General features: G+C 35.7%; 1 protein-coding gene across 5 annotated transcripts in view; it reads left to right on the forward strand.

Moving 5' to 3' along the window:
• DPP10 (dipeptidyl peptidase like 10) overlaps positions 1 to 14,233 on the forward strand; it is a 691,476-nt gene that overhangs the window by 158,728 nt on the left and 518,515 nt on the right. For all 5 annotated transcript variants that reach the window (XM_073884902.1, XM_073884889.1, XM_025857215.2 and 2 more), the window contains one exon: positions 13,081 to 13,195. In XM_073884902.1, the coding sequence (XP_073741003.1) occupies positions 13,171 to 13,195 (25 nt within the window). In that variant the 5' untranslated portion in view covers positions 13,081 to 13,170. The remainder of the gene's footprint in view (positions 1 to 13,080; positions 13,196 to 14,233) is intronic.

Raw genomic sequence — 14,233 nt, forward strand, 5'->3', positions numbered from 1 at the left:
GTACCTGGGAGCTCTGCTGCACTCAGGTACCCTCGTTCTTTCTTGACCCCGAGGGTCCTGAGACCACACTGTCCCGCGAGGGTTCCACCCCCTGCTTAGCCACTGCAGCGACGTCCCTCAGCGGAGCACTTCTAAAAGTTCCAATTTTGTGCTCTGCGGCTCTATCACTTGCCAGAAGTGGCCGACAGAGGCCCCTCCCCCGCCATCTATCCTCCCGAATATCGCCTCGGATTCACTTCTCCGCACGTCCTACCTTCCAGTAAGTGGTCGCTTCTCTGTTCAGAGTTGTTGCTACTCTCTTCTTCGGTCTCCTGTTGAGTTTGTAGGTGTTGAGACTGGTTTGATCCCTATTCAGCTGAATTCCTGAGACCAGAGGAAATCCAGGTCTCCTACTCCTCCACCATCTTGTTCCGCCCCCCCCCCCCAAGACTTTTAAAAATAAATTACTGGGCATGCCCTGACCATGGAGATTCACAAGTTCTGGGGTGGGACAGAATAATTTTTATTTCCAACAAGGTTTCAGATACTGCAGTATCTAAATGTACTTCAGGTCGCCTGGGTGGCTTAGTTGGTTCGGCAACTGCCTTCGGCTCAGGTCGTGATTCTGGAGTCCTTGGATCGAGTCCCGCATCAGGCTCCCTGCTCAGCGGGGAGTCTGCTTCTACCTCTGGCTCTCCCCCCTCGCATGTGCTCTCTTTCTCTCATTCTCGCTTTGTCAAATAAATAAATAAATAAAATCTTTAAAAAAAAAATAAAAGTCAGCTTTAGACTGCTTGTTCATGGACTGCACTGAGCTAAGGAACTATCTAAATGGATCAACGAAGCAACCTACTAAGAGCCCCAAGTTTAAGAAATGTAAAACCTTTGATCAAAATAGGTGCTTCGGGGTGCCTGGGTGGCTCAGATGGTTAAGCGTCTGCCTTCGGCTCAGGTCATGATCCCAGGGTCCTGGGATCGAGTCCCTCATCGGGCTCCCTGCTCCTTGGGAGCCTGCTTCTCTCTCAGCTTCTCTCTCACTCTCTCTCTCTCCTTCTGTCTCTCATGAATGAATAAATAAAATCTTAAAAAAAAAAAATAGGTGTTTCACTTACCATGGAGTTCTCATCAATGCAATAGAAAAAAGTGACAAACTGTGAACGGCATGAATCTAATGGACAATTTTAAGAAGCAGTAAGTACTATAAGTAACAACTGATTATGATACATAAAAAAGGTGTTCTCCCCTACAGAAAGAAAAGTAGGTTGCTTGAAGGATACAGTGATGAGCTGTAGCAATCTGTCTCCTTAGAGATCATTTTTTTTCTTTTGAAATAGCTTTTCCACGCATTCTCTTTTTAACATTAACATATAAAATTGCTAGAAAACTTTGAATGATATAAAAAATGGAATTGGACTATATCACTACAAATACTGTTCATGTAGAGCACAAAGTTGGGTCAGGGCCAAGCGGTGGAGAACTCTACAGTTTTGAACTAAGCCCCAGACGAAATCAGTAAAGAAAATGGAGACGTGGCTAGCACTGGAGGATTCAACAAACAAACAAACAAACAAACAAAACCAGGAGAATGTGGTGTTGTAGGAACCAAGAAAATATTTTCCGGGGGGGGGGGGAGGATTTAATGATTAATGGATGAGAATGCTGCTAAGAAGTCGTATAGGAAAATAGAAAACTTGCCCGTTTTGGCATCATAGGGATCGTGAAGGCATCTCATTTGAGTCTTGTGGGAAACCCCAAGTGTCCTTCCTTACAGAAAGAAGGTATAATGAGAAAATGGATGTCAAATATAAACAATTCTGTTTATGTGTTTGTGTTCATGGATCTTTTTTCTTTGAACTATAGTTTCTAAAGTTTTTCTTATTAATATCATACTTTTTTCATAAGCACAGATTTAGATTACCTTTCAATATCTGGCTTCCATCTTGACTTTGTTTTAAAATTTTCTATTTTCATGTGGTAATTTTTCCAGATGAATTTTAGGATCATCTTCTCAGTTTAAAGACACAGAGTTCTGTTAGGATTTTTATTGGAATTACTTTAAATATTTCTGTTACTCTAGAAAAATGAGCATATTTAACATACTGAATTTTCTTTACCAGGAATTTAGTGATTCCCTTCATCTTTCAAGTGGCCTTGATAAATCTTTCAGGAAAATCTTGTGGTTTTCTTTCTTTGGACATTAAAACTTTCTAAAGTAATTTCATATGTATCTGTTGCTATTGTGAATTCTGTTATCTACATTTTCGAACTTGTGGCAAAATATGTATAAGATAAAATTTCCCATTTCAATTATTTTAAAATGTATAGTTCTGTGATATTAAATATATTCACATTGTTATGCAACCATCACCACTGTCCATCCCCAGAACTTTTTCATCTTCTTTAACTGAAACTCCATATACATTAAACTATAACTCCTCCTTTCCTCCTCCCTTAGCCCAGGCCCTGGTAGGCATCATTCTCATTTCTATGAATTTGACTGTTCTAGGTGACATTTATAAGTATTTGTATGACTGGAATCTTATAATATTTGTCCTTTTGTGACTGGCTTATTTCACTTAGCATAATGTTTTCAAGATTCACCCGTACGGTAGCATGTGTCAGAATTTCCTTTCTCTTTAAGGATAAGTAATATTTCATTGTACATATATAACATATTTTAGTTTCCCATTCATCCATTGATGGACAGTTGGGTTGCTTCCACTTCCTGGTTATTATGAACAACACTGCCATGAACATGAATGTGCAAATATCTGTTCAAATCACTGATATTATAGCTCCCATCATCTCCCTTTGGTTACTAGTTGCAGGGGATATCTTTTCCATCCTTTTGCTTTCCTCTCTGGTGTGTCCTTAGATCCAAAGTGAGTCTTTTGTAAACAGCATATATCTGAGTCCTGTTCTTTTTGTTTCCCTCTTTATCCATTTTGCCAATCCTTTTTTTTTTTTTTTAATTGGGGCGCTTGATTCCTTTACTTTAAAAATAGTTACTCAGAGGACTTACTATTATCATTTTGTTTTTTTCTATGCCCTATAGATTTTTGTCCATTTCCTTTTTCAGTACTTTATTTATGTCTAGTTGGTCTTTTTCTGTGAAGTGTTTTGATCCCTTTCTCATTTCCTTTTGTGTACATTTTAAAGAATTTTTTGGGTGTTATCATGGTGATTATATATTATATCCCAAAGTTACAACAATCTAGTTTAAATGAATACCAACATAATGTCAGTTGGATACAAAAAGTCTTTTATAGCACTATCCTTCTTGTGTTATTAATGTTATAAATTACTTCTTTTTATTGTATACTCATAACCTAAACATGCAATTATTTATTTTTTTTTATGTTTTTGTTTTTTAAAACTTGTGGAAGACTAAAATGTGAAGTTAGGAGCCACAGTTGCAATAATACTGTTTTTTATATTTGTCCTCATATTTACCATTATGGAAGAAGTTTGTGTCTTTATATGGCATCAAGTTACTGCCTAGCATTCTAATTTCAACTTAGACTCCTTTTAGTATTTTGGGTAGGGCAAGTCTAATAGCATTAAGCTTCCTCATCTTATGTTTGTCTGGAATGTCGTAATGTCTTTCTCTTCTTCAAAGGATAGTTTTGCTTGACGTAGAATTACTGATTTCTTTTTTTTTTTCAGCACTTTCAATATTTCATCCCACCACCCCTGGCCTGCAAGGTTTCTGCTGAGAAATTCTCTGATAATCTTATTGTAGGTACTTGTAAGCAATGAGTCACTTTTCTCTTTATTCTTTCAAGATTCTCTTTTGTCTTTGGTTTTTGGTAGTTTGATTACATGTGTCTAAATGTGGGTCTCTGTGTTTATTCTGCTTGGAGTTCATTTGTGCTTCTTGTGCTTTGATATCCATGTCTTTCCTCAAATCTGGAAAGTTTCAATCGTTATTTCTTCAAATAAGCTTTCTGACTCTTTCTCTCTTTCTTCTCCTTCTGGGATTCCTATAATATATACAACGATTCACTGGATGGTGTCCATTAAGTCCCTCAGTTTCTGTTCACTTTGCTTCATTCTTTTTTTTTTTTTTGTTCTTCAAACTTTATAAATTCAAATGACCAGTCTTCACTGATACTTTTTCTGATGATTGAATCTGGTGTTAAATTCCTCTATGGGGTTTTTCAATTCAATTATTTTCAACCCAGAATTTCTGTTTTTTTTTTTTAAATAATTTCTGTAGTTTTATTGATATTCACATATAGCTTATATTTCATTTTTCTGATTTCCTTTAGTTCTTTGAGCATATTTCAGACAGTCGTTTTAAAGTCTTTCTCTAGTAATTTTGAAGGCTTTGTTATTTTACAGTGGATTTCAGGAGATTTATTTTGTTCTTTTGAGTGGACTGTTTTCCCCTGATGCGTTTTCTATTCCTTGTGATCTTTTGCTGAAAATTGGGAATTTGAAAATATTGGCACCTCTCTCGGTCTTTGTAGACTGGCTCTAAGCAGAGGAAGATGGTAGCTAATTAGTATAGTGTGAAGGCTCAAGATCATCTCAGATCTTTTTGCAGCATTTGTCTTCCTTGGGTTTGTGTGTGCACCTTCCCCCCACTTCCCCTGTATATATGCATGTTTTAAATGTCTTAATTTCCCCAAAAGTTTCACCCCTGCCTTTTCTTGAGGCTTTAGGTGTTCTGTGTTCCTCTGCCTATAATTTCTTGCTCTCATGTTCTGCATGTCTGTAGTTCTATGCAGTTTTCATCTACTATGGAAACTACCTCTGACTTCCAGGGCTTCCAACCTGAGATCCAATATATGTAGCCATTTTCACTGATCTCCAAACCAGGCAGGACAGAAATTAGTCCCTCAGGTAGCCCACAGACTGTCCAGAAGGTGCAAACAAGTTCCATTCATTTCCTTCCTTTTGAGGGAAAGAACTGGGATTGGGCTACTTCCTCTTGACCATGCTTCACTGTGTAAGGGGTAAGGGGAGGCTAGGGCATTAAAGAATGATGCAAAATTTCTTTTTTGAATGTGGCTTTTTCTTGACTGGGCTTTTGCTTGGTTGTTGCAGAACTTTACCTGGTTTGCAGAGCTCCCACAAACTTATTTTAATCAGTCTATAGTTGCTTACTTGATGTTTATGTGGGGAGAATGAGGGCCTAGAGCTTCTTAGTCTGCCATCTTGCTTATATCAGATCAGTTTTGTTTTTTTTAAATGCTATGTTTTTTAGTTGTGGTTTTGAGTCCTAAACATGTTCAGAGTCACAGATGCTCAGACAACCCCTAAATCATAATAGAAACTTAAAACTATCACTGCATAATATATTGATGATACCTGTCATCTTTGTTTTCTAATTTAATGATTATCTAGGAGTGTGTCACCAACATCATAATTATTGAGAGATAAATGTCAAAGTGTAACTGAGATAATTGCTAGTTCTTTTATAAACAAATTAATGGCGAACAAATAAAACCAAATCAGAATTAAAAATAATAAAGCAAATAGCACTAAAAGACTCTACTTTTGCATATCTAACCAGTTTCCATTATTGTCTGTGGTTCATGCTCTGTAGCCCTGACTCAACACTGCTTCAGGTACATTGACAGCACAAAACTATAACAAGAATAATTTTGAAAAACAAAAAAATTGTGATCATTTACCAAAAATACACACTTAGCATAGAGTCCTCTACCTGGAGAAGCATGATGAATGAGAAAATTGTGAATGGCCATGAATATAATGGAAATTTTCAGAAGGAGTAGGCATTATAAACATTAACTGCAAATTAGATATGAGAAATAATCTATGATTATATTTTCATTGATATTCTTAATATGTTCTAGAGGAGTATGGCTATATCTCCTAATATTGGACAATATTTCATAATATTTAATGATTGTTTTATTAAGCTCTTGCATCTAATTCACTAAAATTTTATTTGATAAATTGACACTTTTATATAAATTGAGTTGAAAGTTTATGTGCTATATTTTTTAGACATAGTATTGAGACAATGTAGAAACTTAATAAAACTTGGAATTTTTCCTTTAAGTACACTCCAAAATATTATAAATGGTACAGGAATTATCTGTTTTTGGAGGCAAAACTCTGGCCCTTTATTTTAGGGGAGATCCTTAAAAATTATCACAATTTTGCTTATTGGGCTCTTCCATGTCGTAAATTTTGTCAATTATTTTTGCTAGAAAGAAAAGAAACGCACACTCTGTTGAACTTTCCAAATACCTAAGTGTGTATTTTTACAAACACTTCACTTTAAAAAATTTCCTGTGATTCTTTTTTTCATTCCACATTTTGCATAGTTATGTAATCTCAGCATATCCAGCACCTCATTCTTTTACAAAATGCTGATTGGATATTCAAAGCAAAATTTTTATATCAATAAGGAAATTAAAACTTCTCATTTTCCATTGAAAAATTTTGTAATTTACTGCTTTATCCTTATTTATATAACCTTGTATTATATTGGTGGGTTAGCAAAATCTTCATTAGAGTTTCTGCTTATTGCTTATTTTAATTTGTATTCCTAGCTGCATCTGGTGTAATATCTTATATTCTAAAATATTCCAGTATATTTTGCTAAATAGGATTGTCTAAGGATAATTGGCCATCTGTTGAATCCCTGTATCTCAAGGTTTTTCAAGACAAACTCATGTAACCTTTTCTTAGGAATCATATAAAACCATTTTTCAACAATTTTGAATTTTTCCAAGGTGTCTTTAAAACTCTTAACTCTAACATGCTATGTTTTTCTAATATCATGAAATAATATGGAACATTTGAAGTATTTAACCTTAAGATATTTTCTAATTATTCAGTATAAATGTCTGGATTGTTTCCAGCCTATTCATTGTTGAGAATGTGAACACAATGAGTAAAGTAAAATTGTTTAAATAAAAATAATTCAAACTTTTGAGCTTTTTAACAGAAAATGAACTGTTCAAATGTGTTGTCCCTGTTTTGATTTGTTTTTTGTTTTTTTGTTTTTTTTTAATTTAAGGCATTTATTTGAATTCATTTCAGAAAACATTAAACAGTCTGTTTTTGTGAAGACTTAAGTACATCTGACCATTTTGAAGTGATAAATATAGGTAAGGGATAAAATAAGAGTGAAAAGTTGAGTTTTTGAATGGTTGGTATGGCTGTGTTAAGAACCAAACTAAGAATCTGTATTAAATACTAATACTCTAAGCCTGGAAATCTAAGTTCACCTTTTCAAGTAGCAATAAAGACATTTTAAAGAACCTTCCCTGTGGTTTTCTGTAAGTAGACATGTGGTAGAAGAGAATCTATTTTTATTAAAACACACCCACACCTAATCTACAGACATAATTTAACATGATTTTTCCCCTTGAATCTCCCTCTAAATGTTATCACTTTTTGAGACTATTTCAATATAGAGGGATCATATTTCTTCTCATGGTGCATGTGGAAGCGAATACATTGCAGTTGTCTAAGAGGAAGTACAAGTCGAATACTATAAGTTAAAAAAGTCCTCAAATTTTGATATTCTTTACTTTTTTTAAAAAGAAAATAGAATCAGTTTGGCTGTTTTCCCTTATTTCGCCAAAAGAAATGACATATAAATCTTGATTTTTTTTTTTTTTTTTTGCTTATGTATTTTGCTTAAGATTTCCAAGTTTTTTCTTTGTACTTGAACACATAAAAAATGCATTTGGATTTTGGCAAACTCTATATAGTGGACAATCTTGTCTCATAGACCTAACTGTTCTCTGGAAAGTGATGAGTAGATAGGTAATAGATACAACATGAATAGCTAGGTTCCAGCTAGGATCCAGCTGTAGCACCAGTACGTCTCTAGACCATGACAGCACTGAATATTATCTGGAATTGAACACAAGTCTTTCAACTGATGCATCCATCCACTGGAGGAATGATTTACAAAAGCGGCTTTCTATATGGATTATTACCTGTTTGTCTTTGTATCTTTGAAGGTACTCCCAAGCCCATCCTGGGAATAAAATTTCCCAACATTGACTCTGTTCTGCCTCCAGAACATCCAGATGACCTCATTGCAAACTCCTTAGCATGTTTTCTCAGGTTGCTGCACAGCACCATACCTGTTCTGTGGGCCTGGCATGCACACTTGATTGGTTTCAGGTAGTGGCTTGGAGGAAGTCATTGAAAAGCAAAGTCAATTAGAACCACTTCCCACAGCAATAGAAATTATCAAGTTTGTTGAAGAGGTTGTTAACTTGAAGATTGGCAACTTCATTTTGGAAAGCTAGCGTCAGGTAAATGAGCCTAAAATTAATTGCAGTCAAATTGATCTTTAGCAAGTAGGTACATTTTAAAAAAGTTTGCTATTAATGTGTATTTGACTAATGGTACTATATTTCTGTCCCCTTTTGGGTTTCCATTTATACTACTTAATTAATTGGGCAATTATTTTCTAAGCACGTATTAAAAGAACCAGAGATTGTTAAGTGGTCTGAGTAATCTAAAGTTGTCTAAGATGTCATTCTTACTTTAAACAGATAGTAACTTTGACAGGAATATGATGGCTTTTTATATATGGCTTTAAGCATTATCATCAGAACCACCACCACGATCATCATTATCTTTATCATATAGCTGCTATTGTTACAGGATTTTGTGTCCCCTTAGTGCCCGCAGTTCTTGGTCACGCCGCTTCGAAGAATGAAGAGGTAGACCAGAGGAAGAGTGGTGGGCATCAAATCAGTTTATTGAGTAAGACTACAAGGCTCCTGGAGAGGGAGGGGGACCCAAGTGGGTTGCCCCTGGAGTTTCAAAGTGTAGGGGTTTTTATGAGCTCTTTTGGAAAACTATCTTAAGCGATCAGGGTATGCTGAGTCGTGCCAATCAGCGCTTTGGTCACATATCTGTCTACCTATTAGGTTAATGTCCACGTGCTGATGGTCCTTTTTTTGCTGACATCTGGGGGCTTAGGTCTTAACTACCCCTTGCCCGTGATATTAACAAATGTTTTTTGTAGTTAATTTTCTTAGTTTAGTTGTTTTGCAGAAGTCATTTCTGTAAAGGCTGCAGAGCAGAATACTAGCGCGGTCCTGTCTAAGCTGCAAAACAGGATGTCGGTGCAGTTTATTTTAGCTGTCCTGACTCCATATTTTCTTGTTGGGGACCCTGGCCTTGATTACTGTCCAACTGACTCCTAACACTATAATGCATTCATTCATTTTAAAATTATCTACTGCATACCTAGTATGTGCCAAACACTGTTCACAATGCAGAGAACAAGATGAACTACATTAATGACACCATGAAGTTTCTATTCTGGAGAGCTGAGAAGGATAGAATGAACATTTAAACACCTTAATATATATTCTTAACTAGCTTAATATGTTATTATAGATACATGATTAAATATGACATGTGATATACCTAAAATGATAATGCTATGAAGAAAAAGGGATGTGAGAGAATAGAAGGGATATGAAATGTTATTTCAGAGAGGGTGGTCAGGAAGGAGCATTTGAGATGAGACTTGAATGTAGAGAGTGATCTATATTAAGTGTGTTGAGGAAGAACATTCCAAGCAGTTCATTTAATGTGAACTTTATTGTACCTAAAAGTTTGGTCCGAATAATTAGTTTTAATACTTACATTTAAAAATAATTACATTATTATTCCATTTGTTCAGATAAAACAAAAAATCTGAGGCTCAGAAAAATACATCTTTACAATCTCACAACTCTTAAGTAGTTGAAGTGGATTCAGCCTATTGGTACAATGTATTTTAGGCATTTTTTTTTTTCAGAGGAAGGGAAATCATATTTGGCTTGCATAATTAGGTGAAATTCCCAAGAGGAGAGCCATTAGAGCAGGATGTTGATTGATTGACAGTTCCTATAAGTGGAGGCATGTTAAAGGGATTGGATGGGGAAGAATTAGGAAAGAGGGTTATCTGAAGGTTGAAGCATCTGAGGCATATGTGCCAAATGGTAATCAGAGCGGTTTGGGGTTGTGTTCTTTTTCAAAAGGGATCAAGCTGGATGAGGAAACTGGAGCTTGGCTGTAGACAATTGTTATGCTAAATTATCTCATTTGCATTTGATTCTTTAGTTAGTATAGGGACATTAAAGGACTTTGTGGAATAAAGTGACAGAAGTGAAACTATGCTTTAGAAATATTGCCATGGTAATAGAATCTAAGGTGGATAAAAAGGGGGGAATTATATTACAAGCTCATTAAGTCTACAGTTCCTAAACAGATTTGTAGATGCTTTGGAAATGATGAGTCATCTTAAAGGAGCCACACATTCTTAGGTGCATCACTTCATGAACAGAAAATTTTTTTTTACTCTAATGTGTTTTACCATTTTAAAAATGGTGTATTTTCCCAGTCCGCCATGAGTGGGGAAATATAAATTTATTTGAAAACATTACAGAATTCAGGATAGCTTTTCTTAAATCATGAATTTTGCCAAATGAAAGGTAATAAAGTACAACTATTATTATGTCGGGGTCCAAATTATTCTTCGATTCATTGATTTATTTATCAATTCATACATTTATCCTTGACATATTTATCTTTAGGACACCATATTAAAGTGGTTAAGAGCCAGAGTTTATGGACTGGCCCCAGAGATCTCCCACTTATTAACAGTAAGTGGATTTTTAATTAATCTCTCTAAATCCCATTTTTGTCATCTGCAAATCTATCGAAATAAAAGTAATCTCACCTGACTTTAATGAGGATTACGAGAGATTATGAATATAGAGTATTCAGTATAATACCAAAAACATAGTAAGATATCTACGGTATTATTACTGTTAGACAACATTTGGTAGATATTACATGGCTACATCCTATTCAAAAACTGGAAAATACACTCAAATCATTTCTTTAATAATTTGCCTTGTGTCCAAGTGTATGGTACATGCTGGAAAACTAATCTGTGAAAGCATACCCTGAATGCCCCTGTTAATCACTGTTTGAGAATATAGAAATCCTGTCCTCCTTCTGTATTCCCATCAAGCAGAATGTACAGAAGAATGTGTTGTTCAGTGTTCAAGGTCAGAGGCTCTGGGGCTGGCCAGCCTGGAGCATCTCCTTTGTAACAGTGTCCACATGTCAGGCCTTGATCTCCCTAGGGCTCTGGCCATGCAGGGAAGGAGAGGCAACAGATAGTTGCTAAGATTAGTTGCTGTGGTATAAAAACTTGGTGCAGGTAGATCCCAGCAGTGGATACTTGTCTAGTTGGCCATTCCTGGATTCCCTGTAAGTTTTTCCGATAAACCTATGTCTCTATCACTGTCTCTGGGTTTTGTCTTTGGCCTTACTGGTCCATCACTCGCCCTAGGTTTAGAGTCTGCTAAGGTGAGGCTGCATATCAAGTGACAGGGAATCAAGATCAGAATCAGTAGATTTAAAATTATAATTTACTCTTGATTCTTTTATTGGAGTGAGATGTCAGTTATTATTAGCTTAGATATTTGACCCTTGAACAATGGGGCACCAATTAGGGGCACCAATCCCAGCATAGTTACAAGCCCATGTATAATTTTTGATTCCCCAAAACATAACTACTTATAGCCTATTGTTGACCAGAAACCTTACCAATAACAATAAAGAGTTAATTGATACATATTTTGTTATGTGTATTATATACTGTGTTCTTACAATAAAGTAAGCTTGAGAAAAGAAAATGTTAAGAAAATCATAAGGAAAAGAAAATACATTTATAGTAATAAACTGTAAATATCTGTGTAAAAGTGGACTTGTGCACATCGAGTATGGAGATTGTAACCAAAATGCAATAGAAATAGAGGTGTTGGAAAACGAGCATTAATAAGTGTGGAGAAAAGATATGAATGAAGTGAGTCGTGTTAAAAAGAGTAGAATTGACCACTGCAGGATTTGGTCCATCAGACTGAAAGACAAAGCAGTTGATCTCAGAGGAGAGGGAAAAACAAGAACAAAATGCCTCCCATGCACGTTCTCTTCTTGCATTTATTTAGGGTCTAGTTCTTTATGTCCAAAGTGTTTATGGCAGAATTGAATGCCAACATCACCATATGAAAATTTGCTCACGGTTTTAATCTGTGAGTCACAGGAACCAATTTATAATTTATTAAATGTTTGCTGTTCTATTTATCTTTGTTTAAAGCAGGACTGCTCTTGTTGAGTGATTTGTACAAACATAGTGAGCTGGGTAACTATGTTTTGTTTCATTTGTCTTCAAATCACTTAGCTAGTTTTGAATAAAAAAGGCTTTGTTGGGAGGGAGGAAAAGAAGCTGGGAGATGGGATGGGAAGAAAGAAATGAGAGATTCAGTGTTTTATAAACTTCATTGCAAAGAAAATCTGGCATTCATTTTAATTCAGTGTGGTGTTTGCTTTGCTTTGGTGAATTATGCTCACACATTTCCAGTCAACAGGGTAGAACACAGATCATCTGAAAATGAAAAGTTTTACCGTATGTATTGTGAGAGATGTTCAAGTCTCTCCTCTCCCATCAATCTTATCTTCTTGCCAATATTAGGCATGCTGCCTAGGGAGAGGATGCTATCAACCATTGATATAGAAGCACTCATTTAATTTAGTTACTATATCCTGTTGATTTTTATGAGTGGTGGGGGAGCTGTTTGAAAAGGACCTGTTGTGTTGACAGATGTGCCCTGCTCTGCAGCTTGGGGCATTTTGAATGATTTTCCCATCTCAAATCTTTTTCCCCACTATCCAGTTAGAATAGTAGTCCACAGTGCTTGGCAAATATTGGTATCTAAATCTTTATTGTAGGTTCCATTGTAGTAAGAAAAAATGTAAGTGGGCGCACTTTATTTCCATAATTATGTTGCAGAGTATTTTGGCTATTGTCCTAGTGTTTATAGTCAATGCATTTAATGCCGTCTACATTTTGGACAGCAGGCATAAAGCTCTGTTGGTTTATCTCTTAGAGACATAAGATTACCCCCCAAAAAATAGCCATTTATAATATATGCACCTTTGAATAATTAAGTCAGCTACCGAAGAGGAAAACGATCCTAATTAGCTTTCAAACTGTGATTGTGCCATACACTGAATCATCCTTTATGAATACATTTCTTTTGGAGAATGTGTAATTATGAACCTTTTTTATTTTTTCTATCTCGGTAGGAACTGGGAAGTAACAGCCCTCCACAGAGAAACTGGAAGGGGATTGCTATTGCCCTGCTGGTGATTTTAGTTGTATGCTCACTCATCACTATGTCAGTCATCCTCTTAACCCCAGGTAATTTGTCTTTATTTCCTCTCTTATGATGGTATTGTGGATGATAATTTCACATTCAAATGCCTTAAGAGGGTAGTCATATGTGGTATCTTAAGACACATTAGCATTGGTTGGAATAAAAAAAAATGCATAACCAGACAGTTTGCAAATGGCACGGTAATTTTGTGGTTCACATATCATGTGAGATATTTTTGGGAAGCTGAAATGTAAAATATATACATCGAGAATGCCAAGGAGATCTTTAGTCTCCATGGCTACTTAGAGACTTACTATGTTTGACAGTTAATAAATGCAGAGGACATTTGACTTCCATTGTACATTGAAGATGAGGGAGTGGAGTCTGAAGTCCCCATATGGAGGTGATAGCTCAACTGTAATGAGGGTAGAGAGGGAGGATTTGAGAGACAGTGAGAATTTGATCAAAAGAGAATGAGGTAAGCCTCTAAATGCTTCTTTCTTCTGTTCCTTTCTTTCCTTTTACTTTTTATATTCCCAGTTTCCCCTTGTCTAAAGAACATTGCCAAATTGCCCTTGCAATGATCTTTAAATTGTGTCCTTTACATTAAAGAGTTTAACACTAATATATATGTATGTGTGTGTGTGTATATATATGTGTGTGTGTGTATATATATGTGTGTGTGTGTGTGTGTGTGTGTGTGTATACACACACACACATATATATACATATATATATATATAAGTTAGCAGTAGGCTTAATTCTTAATTCTTCTCTGGGGATTATTTCAGTACCCAGAAGTTTTACTGCTCTTTAGTAGGTGCTAATATTGGAAGACAGAGAAAGGCTGCTGATTTTTAAAACTCCCCAAAATGTCTTCCAGGAACAAATGCATTTGGCATGCTGCTACACCCACCCACCTAGCTTCCTCAAAGACTGGACACCCATAGATTGCTCAGGATTATAAAAGATAGGATTAAGCTGGTCCCCAAATCAATTGATATAATGAAGTCACAGCCTGTTGTTAAACAATACGTATTTACACTTCAGTTCTTGCCCCACTTTTGTTATTTACAAGCCCT

The sequence above is a fragment of the Callorhinus ursinus genome, unplaced genomic scaffold (assembly GCF_003265705.2).
Source record: "Callorhinus ursinus isolate GAN/ISIS: 27379988/994484 unplaced genomic scaffold, GSC_fseal_2.0 scaffold2, whole genome shotgun sequence".
NCBI lineage: Eukaryota > Metazoa > Chordata > Mammalia > Carnivora > Otariidae > Callorhinus > Callorhinus ursinus.